The following is a 13,505-nucleotide window of genomic DNA, read 5'->3' on the forward strand; positions in this document are numbered from 1 at the left end:
GGTTAACGAACATAATCCGTTCCAAGACTTTGTTCGCTATCCGAATTGTTCGTTAACCGATTATGAATGTACCATAGGTTTGTATGGGAATTTGATTAATTCGTTCTGGAGACACCCCAAAATAAAAAAATATATACTTTATTACTACGTTTATTTATATGTATACACAGATGTGCATTTTTATTAGTTATGGTTTTTTGTTTGTGGGGGTTAAATAATCTGTCTAATGTCGATTGCTTTTCTCTCTTCTTCGGGATTTTTCAGAAGTAATTAATAGCATTGTAATTGTAGAGATCCCCAAGCCTATTAACCTCAACCTGGTTTGTATGCCATTTCTAAGACCGTTGATCTGACATCCCCCATTTCTTCAAAAGATCTTTAATTAACAGCAGATATCGGCATTAATCCTCTTTTTCAGAATAAAACATATCTTGCCGAGTTTCTTGGTGTTCTCTATTCAAGAGTTCTTGAAGTTCTTCTGTCGTCAGATCCGTTTCAGGTTCCATTATGGGATCTTCATTGTTCTTTATTTCTTAGATGTGATTTTTGTTACTCTTTTAGCTGCTTGAGTCTTCTTGATAATACAGTATCTTTCTTAGATAAGATTGAACTGCGGCCTACTGTAGACCTGTTCAAGCCATACTGCCCAGCAACAACAGACATCAGACATCTGCCCACCTTTGCTGTTATACTCTCACCTTTCGAAAATAAAAACCGACACAAAACTTAATGAGTGACCGCCCGACAGTCTCGCGAATACTATAAAAGAATTGTTTGTCAGAAAAATAAAAGGTTGGAATTACAAGGGAGTACTGTATTTCAAAGTTCCAGGGATACTATCTAATCAGTATATTATCAGGTTGAGCGTCGACGTTGAGGTCTCCCGCGCTCCAAAAAGTTACCTGAAAACAAAGGAAAATCAGTCGGTATTTGCTATTTTCGTCGCTTCTTTTTATGTCTGTTCAGTGAAGTGTTCGTTATCCGATCATGTGTTCGTTGTCCGATCATAAAAATCTTTCGCGAAAGTGTTCNGAAAAAATTGCGACAGTATTCGTACAAACATGCTAAAAAAAACTCGTATAATTCAGTAAAACGTCATCACCGACTCGTGTCGCGACAGGATTGGTCTAATCTAGACCAATAGCAGATATTGTACAAACCGTTGAGTTTAAACGAGCAGCGGACCTACTAAAAACATTTATTATTTAACGTTCATAAAAATTATATTTATATTAATGATGTCTCCAAAGCTCAGCGAATTTTTCGCAAAAAGTATAATTTATCAGAAAGCAAGCGAGCGCCATTCGATGACAACTCCATGACGAAAACAAGCGTAAGCAATGGCGTCGTCGAACGGTGCACACTCGGTAAGTATACAATTTTTTGTTCATAGCATAGTTTATATGGATTATTCCCAAAAAATTATACGTATTTTGGAAATGTTGAGTCGAATTAGTCTAGAATCGATTAATTTTGTGGAAGAAAATTTTTCAAACAGCCGTAAACCGTAAATTGCACAGGTGCCGGGCTGTGATTGGCTCATGTATTTAAGTACTCGTAGAAAATAAATTCATAAAATCCGGAACGTATCTACCGTGTTATAGAGGGATCGACTGTATTGTTATTTTGTGATAAATTTTAATCGAATAAGCTCTTTTTTTTAATTCTCTTCTCATCATCGCAAATTACTTTTTTTATACGAGAACTTACATCGTCATTCCATAAATAGAATATAAATAAATTTTATGAGGCAATACACAAAATATCAATTTCGTAACTAATAAAATATCAAAAATAAGAGTAGAATACTTTTGTATTTTAAAACTCCACGTTTTATAGAGATTGGAAAACTCTTTACACAGAGGCAAATTACACTTTTTAATTTCTGCGTGTATATTGTCTAATTCGACCTTGTTTGGTAATAGGACTTATTATACTGACGTTTTGTCTGATTAACAAAGAGGAAATCTCAAAAGTCAAAACAAAATATCTTTATTTTACCTTTATTTTTAGGTATAAACAAAAATATCTTGTAGAGTGTATACAGTGTTTATTACACAAGCAATAATGGTTATTCGACAATTAGGTCCAGGACCAACTAAAAGTATGTGCAAAAGGTAAATTTAAATGTTTACTGAATTTCTATTCAGTTATTGCATCATATCCACAGGAAAGGAATACAAAGAATATAAGTGATAAAAATACTATAGTACTTGATATACAATACATTAATTAATACAAAAATAATGATTTATTTCAAAATATAGATATAAAGAAGAATAGTAAAGTAATTTAAGTACTTAAATTCTCATAACTAACGTTGATAATATTTTTATAGCCATTTTTATTATATACAGACAGGAAAATATATTGTTTATATATAAAAGTTAATTAACTCAAATGTGAAGGAAGTGAAATAATTATTAAATATTCTTTTATTAAATGTTATTTTTATAAAAATATATAAAATGCATAATTAGTTGTTATGAGGAAGTATTTTAGTAACATATCTATGTATTAATTAAAAGAGAGTTTTCAGTTTGTCCGAATTAGTTTGAGTAAACTGCTGGGACTAAAAATACGGTTCAGACATGAAATTAAAGTTCTTTTCTCGTATAAGATGCCACTGAAGAGAAATTTGAGAAAGGTGCAATGGTTTCATCGTGGCGAAGTGGCACATTTACTGTACGAAGTTAGAAAAGTGAAACCAGGGATGTGAAAGAATATGCTCAGGAGAATAAGATTAATTATATAGGAACTTTAAGATTTCAACAGTAATCACGTTGTTTCAATTCAAATCTTTACACTAAAAGGAGTGAGATAGACGACCGCCACACCTCTCTTGCAAGCAGTAAAAGCATATTGTACAGGAAGCAAGTCACTACTAACATGAAGGGAAGAGTATATATTTTAAATTAAATTGCAGTCCTGTCTTATGGCGATGTCATAATAAAATAATTATTCGTGTTTAAGTACGCTTAACATAAACACAAACTTTTAAAAAGTATAGAGGAGAAGGTGGTATTATGGAACACTGCGGGTATTATGGAACCACCCCATTTCGAATTGATAATAAAGGCGAACTGTAGCGGAATGTGGCTGAACTGAACTAGGCAGACATCCATAGCAAGGGGAAAACCCGTTTTACTTCAGTTAAACGGTTGTCCGTATTTAATCAGCAAATTTGTTTTTTTCAAAATTCGCAAGTTTTGAATGCTAAGTGAATTTAATTATTTTTAAAATATAAATCGTGTAGTTGTAGGTTCACTGGTGCATGTATTCCGTTCCAGAGACTTAGGGGTACATATTAATCTGTGTGATGTTCACGTTTTTTAAATTTTGGTCTTGACAGACATAAGTTAATTCGAGATGGCGATGCGTGAAATACGGACCCCATTGGTGCTTTTACAGTAATATGGAACTCAACTCCTCCGAACTTTCTATTTGCAAGCAGACATTCCTCCAGAGCAATTTGTGAAAAAGACACTAGGTAGAAAGCCAATTCTTCCTGAGAATATCGAAAAAGAGCTGCTGGAATATATATTGTTGATGGAGGTCATATTTTTCTATTATAAAAGCATTTTTGCGATAAAATACATTGGAGTAAATAATTTGGTAATTATTTAACATTTTTTGTCCTTTCCTATTTGTTTTTGGCTACATTAAAGCATTTTTTTGAAAATATACAGTAAGGTTCCATATTACCACCCGATTTTCTCTAAGCCTACTTTCGGACTTTTTGTACAAAAGCCTTCAAAAACCATACTTATAGTTACACTAGCGAAAAATCCAATTAGGAACATTTAGATTACTAGTTACCAGTACTTTTCGCACAAAAAATGTAGGTGTAGTTATGATACCTTGTTTACAATTCACTAAAATGTAATTGGGGTTCCATAATACCACCTTCTCCTCTACATATATTAGCCTTTATCAAAAATATGATATGGTATATATTATTATATCATAATATAAAGAAAATATAAAATCAATATATAAAATGTGTTAATTAATACATAAAGATACTGATTTGAATGGGATTATCAATTAATTTTTTCAATTATGATTTTAATTAATGCTCGATTTGAAATTACTTCATCAGACATAACCCTTACCTGAATAGGTTCAATATGTTTCTGCTGTTTAATATTTTGTTTTATCGATTCTTTTTAATTGCTTTGATTGTTGTAAATAATAGATGTATGTACACTGTACATGAATATTTACTGAGCATATACAAATAATTCACTGTTTAAGTTTATAAATTGTATTAAACAGATATTCAATGAAGTTTAAGTAAATTAGTATTAAATTAGTACAAATATTAAATAGTAAAAAACTTGTACATGATAAAAAAGTAACAAATTACAACGCCGTAATGTATCATAACTAAATCGCTTATTGGATCTTTCGAGATATAGAGGAAAACCTGTTTTCGTCTTCATATAAGAAAGACTTCGGTAAGTATCCATCAGAAAGACTTCGGTAAGTACGCCAGTTTAATTTCTGTGCTTATAGCTGAGATTTAAATTAATTAAGATAATATAAAATATCTTCTTAGTGTTATATTTTATTTTCTTAATTGAAATACATACTATTTAAAGATCAAACGAATTGTTTCTATTATTGAAATTGCTCTGCAGTCTACGTGAATAAAAGTCTATATTTAGATGCTCTTATAATTGTAATGAATTTCTTATATAATAATAATTGCAATATTAATTATGTTATAACAGCCAGTAAAGTAAAACTTTTAGCCTATTACAAGTACTTTCTCTTGTTATGTTGTAACTACCAGAAAATAAATTAATGTTGCATCGTCAATTTCGTCATATTTTTTGTTTAGTATATTTTCTAAAACACCTGGTTTAATTTGCCGCTCTGTTAAACATTAAACACTATTTTTTTATTCATGATTAATTTCGTAATAATTGTTGAAGTAACAAAGCAACTATAGAAACAAAATGACAAAATTCAGTGTAATTTGGCTGGTGTTGCACATACACTATTGAGCCTGCATACTTTCTCGAAAATTAGTTTAATGGTTTATTTCGGGATCGCTGTAATTTATCAATGTCGCCGGATAGTATTTAAGATCACACACTAAAAAATCATTTACTTGAAAATTACAGCACTTCGCATCGAGAATGAAAATAAAATGTTCAATATTTGAGGAAGACAAAGAAGAGTTTTCTTGGGATGAAAATGCTCTGAAACGTTTTAAAAAAGTCATAAGTAAGTGAAATATTTATATTATATTTAGAAATAAAACATATATTCGTTTAATTTATTATTTTCTCTTTGGTGATTACTGGTATTTCCCTTTTAATCTTTGAGTTAACGTAATTCAATAAACTGATTCTTCAACGTATCCAGATATCTAGATTTCTAGGCTTTTAATTCACACTGTATTGAATATATTTCAAATATTTTATATGCATTTCCAACTAATGTTGACAGTTTCTTGGCTTTTATTCAGTTAATATAATTATCATAATTGTATACATTGTATACAGGTTTTATGATGTATACAGTTAAATAATTGTATACTTCATAAAACCTAAACTGTTCCAGATCTTACTGATGACGGCATAATTTATTATGTTTTACAAGTTTGAAAGGAGTAATCTCAGAGTTAGAATTTATTGATTTTAATTGGGAGATTTGCAGGCAGATGATAGGTAAAATAACACAGAGATGTACAGTCGACCCCCCACCCTATAACACGGTNTAAGTAAGTGAAATATTTATATTATATTTAGAAATAAAACATATATTCGTTTAATTTATTATTTTCTCTTTGGTGATTACTGGTATTTCCCTTTTAATCTTTGAGTTAACGTAATTCAATAAACTGATTCTGTAACTTATCCGTATATCTAGACTTCTAAGCTTTTAACTCACATTGTATTGAATATATTTCGAACATTATATATGCATTTCCATGTAACGTTGTAAAAATAATTTGTGTAGAAAACGGTAGATTAATCAAACATTAAATGTTTTTGTGTACAAAACATAAATTTTTAAATATTGATACAGTTTTTTTATTTTATGTAGGAGATCAAGGAATAAAATGTTGTATGGACGATATCTTTCTTTTAGGAATTCTTCGCGCTAGAAAATATGAAATGGGAAGATCTCTGCAATTGCTGAAGAATTACTACGAAATTAGACTACAATATCCTCAATATTTTAAAGATCTTATTCCTTCTAAGCTGGAGCATGCATTATCGTTAAATGCTATACAATTTTTGCGAAAACCAGATCAGAAAGGAAGATATGTTTTAATTATTCAATACGGTAAGTATTATTACAATTTCTTATTAAACTTTATAAAGGGAGTAACGAAGTAACTAAAAACAGCGAATTTATGTTAAAATTTAGTTTTTACATTATTAATAGACAAGATATATGATAAATATATTTGCAGGGATCGAGGTTTTTTGCCACTTACCTTATGCAGTAAGTGGCAAAAAAATATGTTAGTTTATTATTTTACTGCATCATTAACATTATTATTCCTTACGTTTAAACCTTATAAAACAAGAATGAAACTCTTGGATATGAAACTTCCAAACACTTATAAGCTAAACACTAAATTTTTAAAATGTGTTAGATTAGCCACTCGGTGTGATAAGCTCTTGCGTAAAATAACCTGTGTAAATATAAATCAAATAATATAATATAATATAGTAGAGGGGTTAAAAGTACGAAATTACATAATAAACTTATGCTGTTGTTATTTTTTTGCTCCAGCAACTCCGAGCTTATCTGCTTATGTTATATATGTTATTAACTCTATTATGTTGGAAGTACGTAACATATTGTATGTTAGTATTTATTGTAACTAAATTTAAGCTTAAAAATGGACGAACAAAGTAGTGCCACACATACACACACATCCATTCATACAGAATTTTTATATGCAGAATAGAAAACAACAAAATATTTAAATTTCTCGACGTTTCGACCTCCACAATAAATACCATTTTCATTTAATTAGGCAGGATATAAGTATTTTATTTACTTTTTTCTTCTTCAATATTTAGGGTATTGAATTGTTATTTTTATCTTAAATTCTGTGTATTTAATATTTAAGTTTATCGAATGAATATTGTTTACTGTCTGAGAACAATTATTTCATTATGCATTATTTCTAATACAAAAAATTTATTCGGACTTCGAACAACTAGGAGTCCAAACTGTATCGTGGAACAAATTAAATTCGAAGTACGAAACACTTGTGTATTTAATTTTATGTGATGTTTCTCATTGATACGTGAATTTTCTTATAACTGTTTCAGGTAAGTGGGATACATCTGTTGCAAATGCGTGTGATATGTTTCGAACTTTGATGTTATTCTTTGACTTACAACTAAATTTACATCGATCTCAAGAAAAAAAAGTTGTCATTTTAGCAAATGCTGAGGGAATATCAGTATCACATTTCCTACAACTTACGCCAAGTTTTCTGAATTCAGTAACGAAAGTTTTATTCGTAAGTAAACCGTAATTTATATGTAATACGTGTATTTATTTACAGTAATGTATTATTTATTTATAGCAGTAGATTAACGGTTTAAATAATTAAAAAAGAAATTTAAGTAAACTAAGTTTTGATTCTAACTATACATTTTTTGCTTTATAATATATTCACTGTGTCAAAGTATCCAGAACATTGTAAAGTACATGACCGAGTAGAATTACCTTCATTACGAGTAAGTCTGAAATACAGATGACCAGAAAACATAACAGGTTAGGGCTGATGTTACCCACAATACTCATTGTTAATTGAGAGATGAGAACGGAGGGAAGAAATCAAATCCTCTAACGAGTAAACTTTACGAATATTTTACACATGAATTTACAATGCAAATGTCATATAAAGAGAAATAACTCTGCAAGAAATTTAAAGAAAATTGATTAGAAAATATTACTTTAACTAATTTTTATAATTAAATATGAAATATATATCTAAACAATTCGTATATTCATATGAGGTTTTTTTTTACTTTTTCTTTACTAGAGAGATTCGTATCAGGCTCGATTTAGTGAAATTCATTTCGTGAACTTGAATATCATCATTAAGGCGCTTCTAAGTATTTTTCTTCCACTTTTACCAAGTAAATTGAGAGACAGGGTAAGTAGAATCGAATTTATAGAAACTCAACAATAACTTACTGTATATAAAACTTGAGTGTATTATTTTGTTGCTTATAATAAAGGAACAAAACATAATTTTATAATAGAAAAATAAGTTACAGAATAAATGGTTTCATCATTTTCTTACATTTTTATGCCTAATTGAAAGAGTTGTTCCGCACATATCTTGACAAAAGCCACGTCTATCAATAAAACAGAAATTTCATTTATAGTAATCATTCCATTATCAATATAAAATAAAATAAAAAAAAGTAATAGCAAATAAATAAAAGAAGCAAAGTTAATAATATTTAAGGTTTAACAATGTAAATAAAATAAATGCAACATGATAAATTTGTATTAAATAAGCTTGAATTTGATGTAAAAGACGTAAGTGTTACTCATAAGCAACTACCTTAACGTACTGGAAACAGATTTCGTCTGTAGTGTTTTCTATATAAATTAAGTATATAATGATGATAAAAAAATTGTTAAATATATCATAAATTTCATAATATATATATCTCTTTTCGACATTTTTATCATTAGTAATGCAATTCTTACTCTCCCAGTTGTTACGTATACATAACAAGGAAAAGTTTTGAATTCCTTTCAAATTTAACCCTCCTAGTCTTTTGTAAATCTTCACGTTTTAAGATTTCTTGAATCCAAAAAGTCCAAAAAAAGATAAAATTTCGCTGTGTGTTTATATTGGCATCTATTTCGTTTAATATCTGAAGATGGAGTAAGGATGAATAAACGAGATTTTGTATGATAGCTTGTGCATATGGGACATTGTTGCTGTCAAATTTTGTTAGTTAAAAATGCTATGTGAGGAGATAGAGAAGTGTATGTGTCATATCTCGAGTGGGGTAGACGTGATGAAAATTTTACCCTTTACTAACATTTACGCTTATTTATTAAGCTTTTTCCATATTATAATAATTAATAATAATGATATTGTTTAAAATAAAATCTGTTAACAGATGGTTTCAAATTATGATTAATAATACAAAAGTTATTTTTAAAATAAACTCTTATAACAGCCGAGAAAGTTATGCAACCCGCTATTGAGTTGTTTATTGTACGATAGAACAGAATTAATTTTAAAATTTAAATTGCTTATTAGTTTTAATAATATGCTAAGGCAATTAAAGTAAATAAATGTAAAACTTTATTCATTAAATGAGGTAATATATTACATTTATTGGCCCAATCACAAGCATAATTTTCGTCAAATATCGTCCTCTGAAATTCAATGTATCTTTGGACATATTGATGTGACATAGTTTTTCGCAAGAAACTTTAATTTGTTATGAATTTCTTTCTGTTTGGCTTTTGTAATTAATGTTTATGATGAAAACAAATCTAAGTAATTTGTACTTCGTTCAGTATAAACTAATTGTAATTTATTTGTAAATTATAGGTGCATCTTCATTTTGATATGTCAACATTATACGAATTTATCAGTCCCGATTGTCTGCCCTTAGAATACGGAGGAAATTTGTCAAGTTTCGATCCTACTGAAGCCATTAATATGATTAAAGCTAACGAAGAATTCTTTAGAAAGAACGAAGAATACGTGAAACTGTACGAAGAACAAAGAAATAAAAATTTCAATAATGGCACATTTCGCTACATTCGTGAAGAAATTGAAGACAAAAAAGTGAAGAAACTTATAGAAAAAACCGAAGAAAGATTTAAATGTTATTCTCATGATCCAGAAGCATTTTTGGGTGCTATGAAAGAAGATTCTGAATTTGAAATTACACATTTCTAAATGATATAAACTTATGCTATTCTGATGTAAATTGATATAAATATCTTTGAAATACTCTCAAATCATATGTAAAATTACTGTTGGTAATAAATTTAGATATAAAACATATATTTAAGTATCATTGGTTTAAAGATTTACACACGGTTTTATGAACCAAATGGTAAGGAAAATTTGAATTTTGTTAATCCTCAATGATTTTAACAACCTTCATTCTTCTCTTCCTCGTACATTTATTACAACTTATTTTATAATTCATTATTCTTAAAACATTTAAATATTGTTATTTCATAATTTAGTTTTTATAAAATAAGCTCTTTTTGTCCTTGGGCGCTAAAAGAGCTTTTTTTAGAAAGCTCGTTATGGGTTCGGCTAGGACAAAATAAAGCGAATGGACGGTGAAGGAAATTCCGGACAGATTACCCCCGAAAAATTCTGGTTCGAAACTGAAAAAATTATGGGGAGATGATCCATCTGGACAAAGGTACGTGTACAAAGGCGGCATCTGAAACATCTGGCGAGTCGGCCATAGAAAGGAAGTTCAACTTTCCTTCATGAGGAAGTGAGCTACAGCAGTTTCCTTTCATTGTAAAAGTTTTTCTTTCAATATTTTTATACAATAAATTATTTTTTAAAAATTTTATAATAATTAAAAATAAACGATCCCACGGATCTCACAAAACGAAACCAGTCGCTTGTTTTTATCCATTCTTCTTAAAACATATTATCAAATTTTACTATCGTTTAAAATTTAAAAGTGACAATAATATCTCATTTCTACGTGAAAAGTAAGTAAATTATAGTAAAAAATCAACTTCTTCTCATCTCTGGCAAACTAAATTAAACCGCATATTAAATTCCTTTGGAGTATCCGAATTATTATTTAAAGATAATATCCTCCACTGGAAATATGGCTATAATATGCTAATGGAAACAGCAATATCTCAATTCATAAATTCCGATCAAATCAGCTTAAATCGTAGTTCCTATCATCCTTGGTACTTAGAAATACTAAATATACCTTCTCTACAACCATACATAATGAAGCCGATTAACTTCAATGTAAAAAGACTGGTAACACAATTACGATTGAATAAATACTCCATTTATACTAATAATACTTATATTGACCTCTCAAATAATCAATGTCCATGGTGTAAAGCTAAATACTCTTCAATGGAACATCTACTCTTAAAGGTTGTCTGCAAGAGGCACTCTAGAAGCCCAGAATTGCTAAGCATTGCAACTGTTTGGATCTTCTCCCGGCAGTGGAGGATCAGACACTCGGTGGGTTTCAAGAGCAACCTGGTTTTCATGCCTCCTTGTTTTAAATATTAAGTAATAGAAAGTACTTTATAAGTTTATTAGGGTGGAGTAAGGCCTCAAGACAATGGCCGACTTCGCCGTGTAAACGTGTATTTCCTGAAGCTTAAAGGGTACAAAATGTAAAGATAGTCTTATTTTACTGTATTTTTCCCACACTAAATTACTCAGTTATAACATTTATCTTCTTGCATATTTTAATAAGTTTGCTGTTGAAAATAATGTTGTGGCCGCCAGCGCCAGAGATCCTGAACACTGTCTGGCAACACTTGCCAGGATCACGAACTCTGTCTGGCAACACTTGCCAACAAGAGTGGCTGGCAACGTCAAAAAAGAAAAGGCGCGAAAGTTCGTTGGATTTTGTCCGGGTGTTGCCCGAGGATGTCTGTGACAGTTCTAACCTTTTCTAATAAAGTTCTTTTTTGTTACTGTTCGTGTTTGCCTGCTTAATGTTAGATCTAAACATCAGTAGGATTGAATGACAAAATGTAAATTAAATAGGAAGAAAGAATAAAATTTAGTTTTTAATTATTATTTTTAAAATTTTTTACTGAAACTCGTGTGCATTTATTTTTACATTTTTATTAAAAATTGTTAAACTATTGATATTTATTACACTTGATGTATTTTTATGTTTTTTAGTCTAATCAGTGCCGAAATTTCATCACTTCCTATCGATAAATTTAATTTATAATATAATTTTCTGTATTTTCTGTACATCTACTGGATGTCTTTATATATATAACAAGATAATAGAATAAATTTTTTAGAAAATTTATTTCATTTAAACAAAGCTAATACAGGTATTTTATACGAGCCAGTTTCCCTTATAAAATGCTGGTGGGAAGGATTTTTCCTCTTGGCAAATCGCATATGTGTTCTATTAGCGTAACCATTCAAGTTAGTGTTTTATACTTCTGTTATTATAACTTTAACAAGTAAAGGTTAACTTATAAACAGAAACGAAATTTTTATCGTTAATGTAAACAGATCGTAAACCTCAATATGTCGGTCTTTTTTGAAAGGTTATTGTGGACCGAACCAACGATAACCTTACAAAAAAAGCAATCTTAGTGCCCACATAGCGGTTAGGAGTATAATAGCCCTTAATCCCTACATTAATTGTTAATAATAACATTTAAACAATTTACGAGTAGATAACGTAATTAATTATCTATAATGTAAAAAAAACAAAAAAAAAACGAAATTAGATAAATTGAATTGTCGTTAGGAGACTAGCAGTGTTATTCTCATATAAAAAATGTACAGTTCAGGGTCATGCAGAGTTACACTTGATTAATTAAATTTGAATATTTTATCTTTTTTACCTTTTTTTTTCTTTTTGTGTAATATCAAAAAGAATTCTGATATTAAAAATTTATTAATAAATTTTCTTTAATTGTGCCATATAAAAGACCACGATATACTTAGAAAAACAAGTCTTTGTTAATGATAAAACTCAGAAAATAAATTAGAATAAATTATATATTAAGTTATAAGAAAGTTTCACTTGTATATTTACTTCTATAATGCGATTTGCTAAATAAAATAGGAAATAAAAGTTATTGACCTTTAACATATGTCGTTGGTAAAACAATATTAAGGACGTCATTACTTCTTTGTATTTTCCAATATACAATAAACATCTTGTGTATTTAAAAATAAAATAAAATGTTCATGTTTGTCGGTTATTTTTACACACATCTCGTGAATATGATACTGTAGTTAAGGAATAAACCTATATTTTGAGGCGTAAACAATTCTTTAAAGGTCTCCCGGTGTATAGAGATTTAGTACACAGAAGCGACGAGCCTGGGAAAAAAGACTTATCGAATGAAGTTTTTATTAATTGTGATGTCAAAATTGAAGACATAAGGAAACTCTGTGTTACTTTTTTGTGTGAAATCTTAAATGAAATTATAATTTAAATAGATTTTATTAATTGATATTTTTCGAGGACGTTAAAAATAACAGCCATTTTAACCTTGTGCTTTAAAATATTCATACGTGTTCTGTATATATTAAGTAGAAAGATAATAAATTACAGTACTTAATTTATCTACAATAGTATATTATATATTTGTTAATATGAATTTATATATACTGCACATGTCTACAGTAAGGCAATTAAATGCGAACTAATGTATATTTACTGAGTACAAAAGTTTTTTACATTTATAGATTATATACGTTGGAATTAAACTAGTAAAACACAAGAAGATAATAAAAAATGGAAGAAATTACCACGTCATAATATAAC

General features: G+C 29.0%; 1 protein-coding gene across 1 annotated transcript; it reads left to right on the forward strand.

Moving 5' to 3' along the window:
- The first annotated feature begins 5,105 nt into the window (after nt 1-5,105).
- On the forward strand, nt 5,106-9,925 carry LOC111632303 (alpha-tocopherol transfer protein-like). Its single transcript, XM_023376702.1, has 5 exons — nt 5,106-5,235; nt 6,061-6,303; nt 7,308-7,501; nt 8,030-8,143; nt 9,572-9,925. Exons 1-5 carry the CDS (start codon nt 5,148-5,150, stop codon nt 9,923-9,925), a joined length of 993 nt encoding a protein of 330 aa, XP_023232470.1. The 5' UTR covers nt 5,106-5,147.
- Nucleotides 9,926-13,505: the final 3,580 nt, after the last annotated feature.

This window comes from Centruroides sculpturatus, unplaced genomic scaffold (genome assembly GCF_000671375.1).
Source record: "Centruroides sculpturatus isolate CEXI.00-Female unplaced genomic scaffold, Cexi_2.0 scaffold435, whole genome shotgun sequence".
NCBI lineage: Eukaryota > Metazoa > Arthropoda > Arachnida > Scorpiones > Buthidae > Centruroides > Centruroides sculpturatus.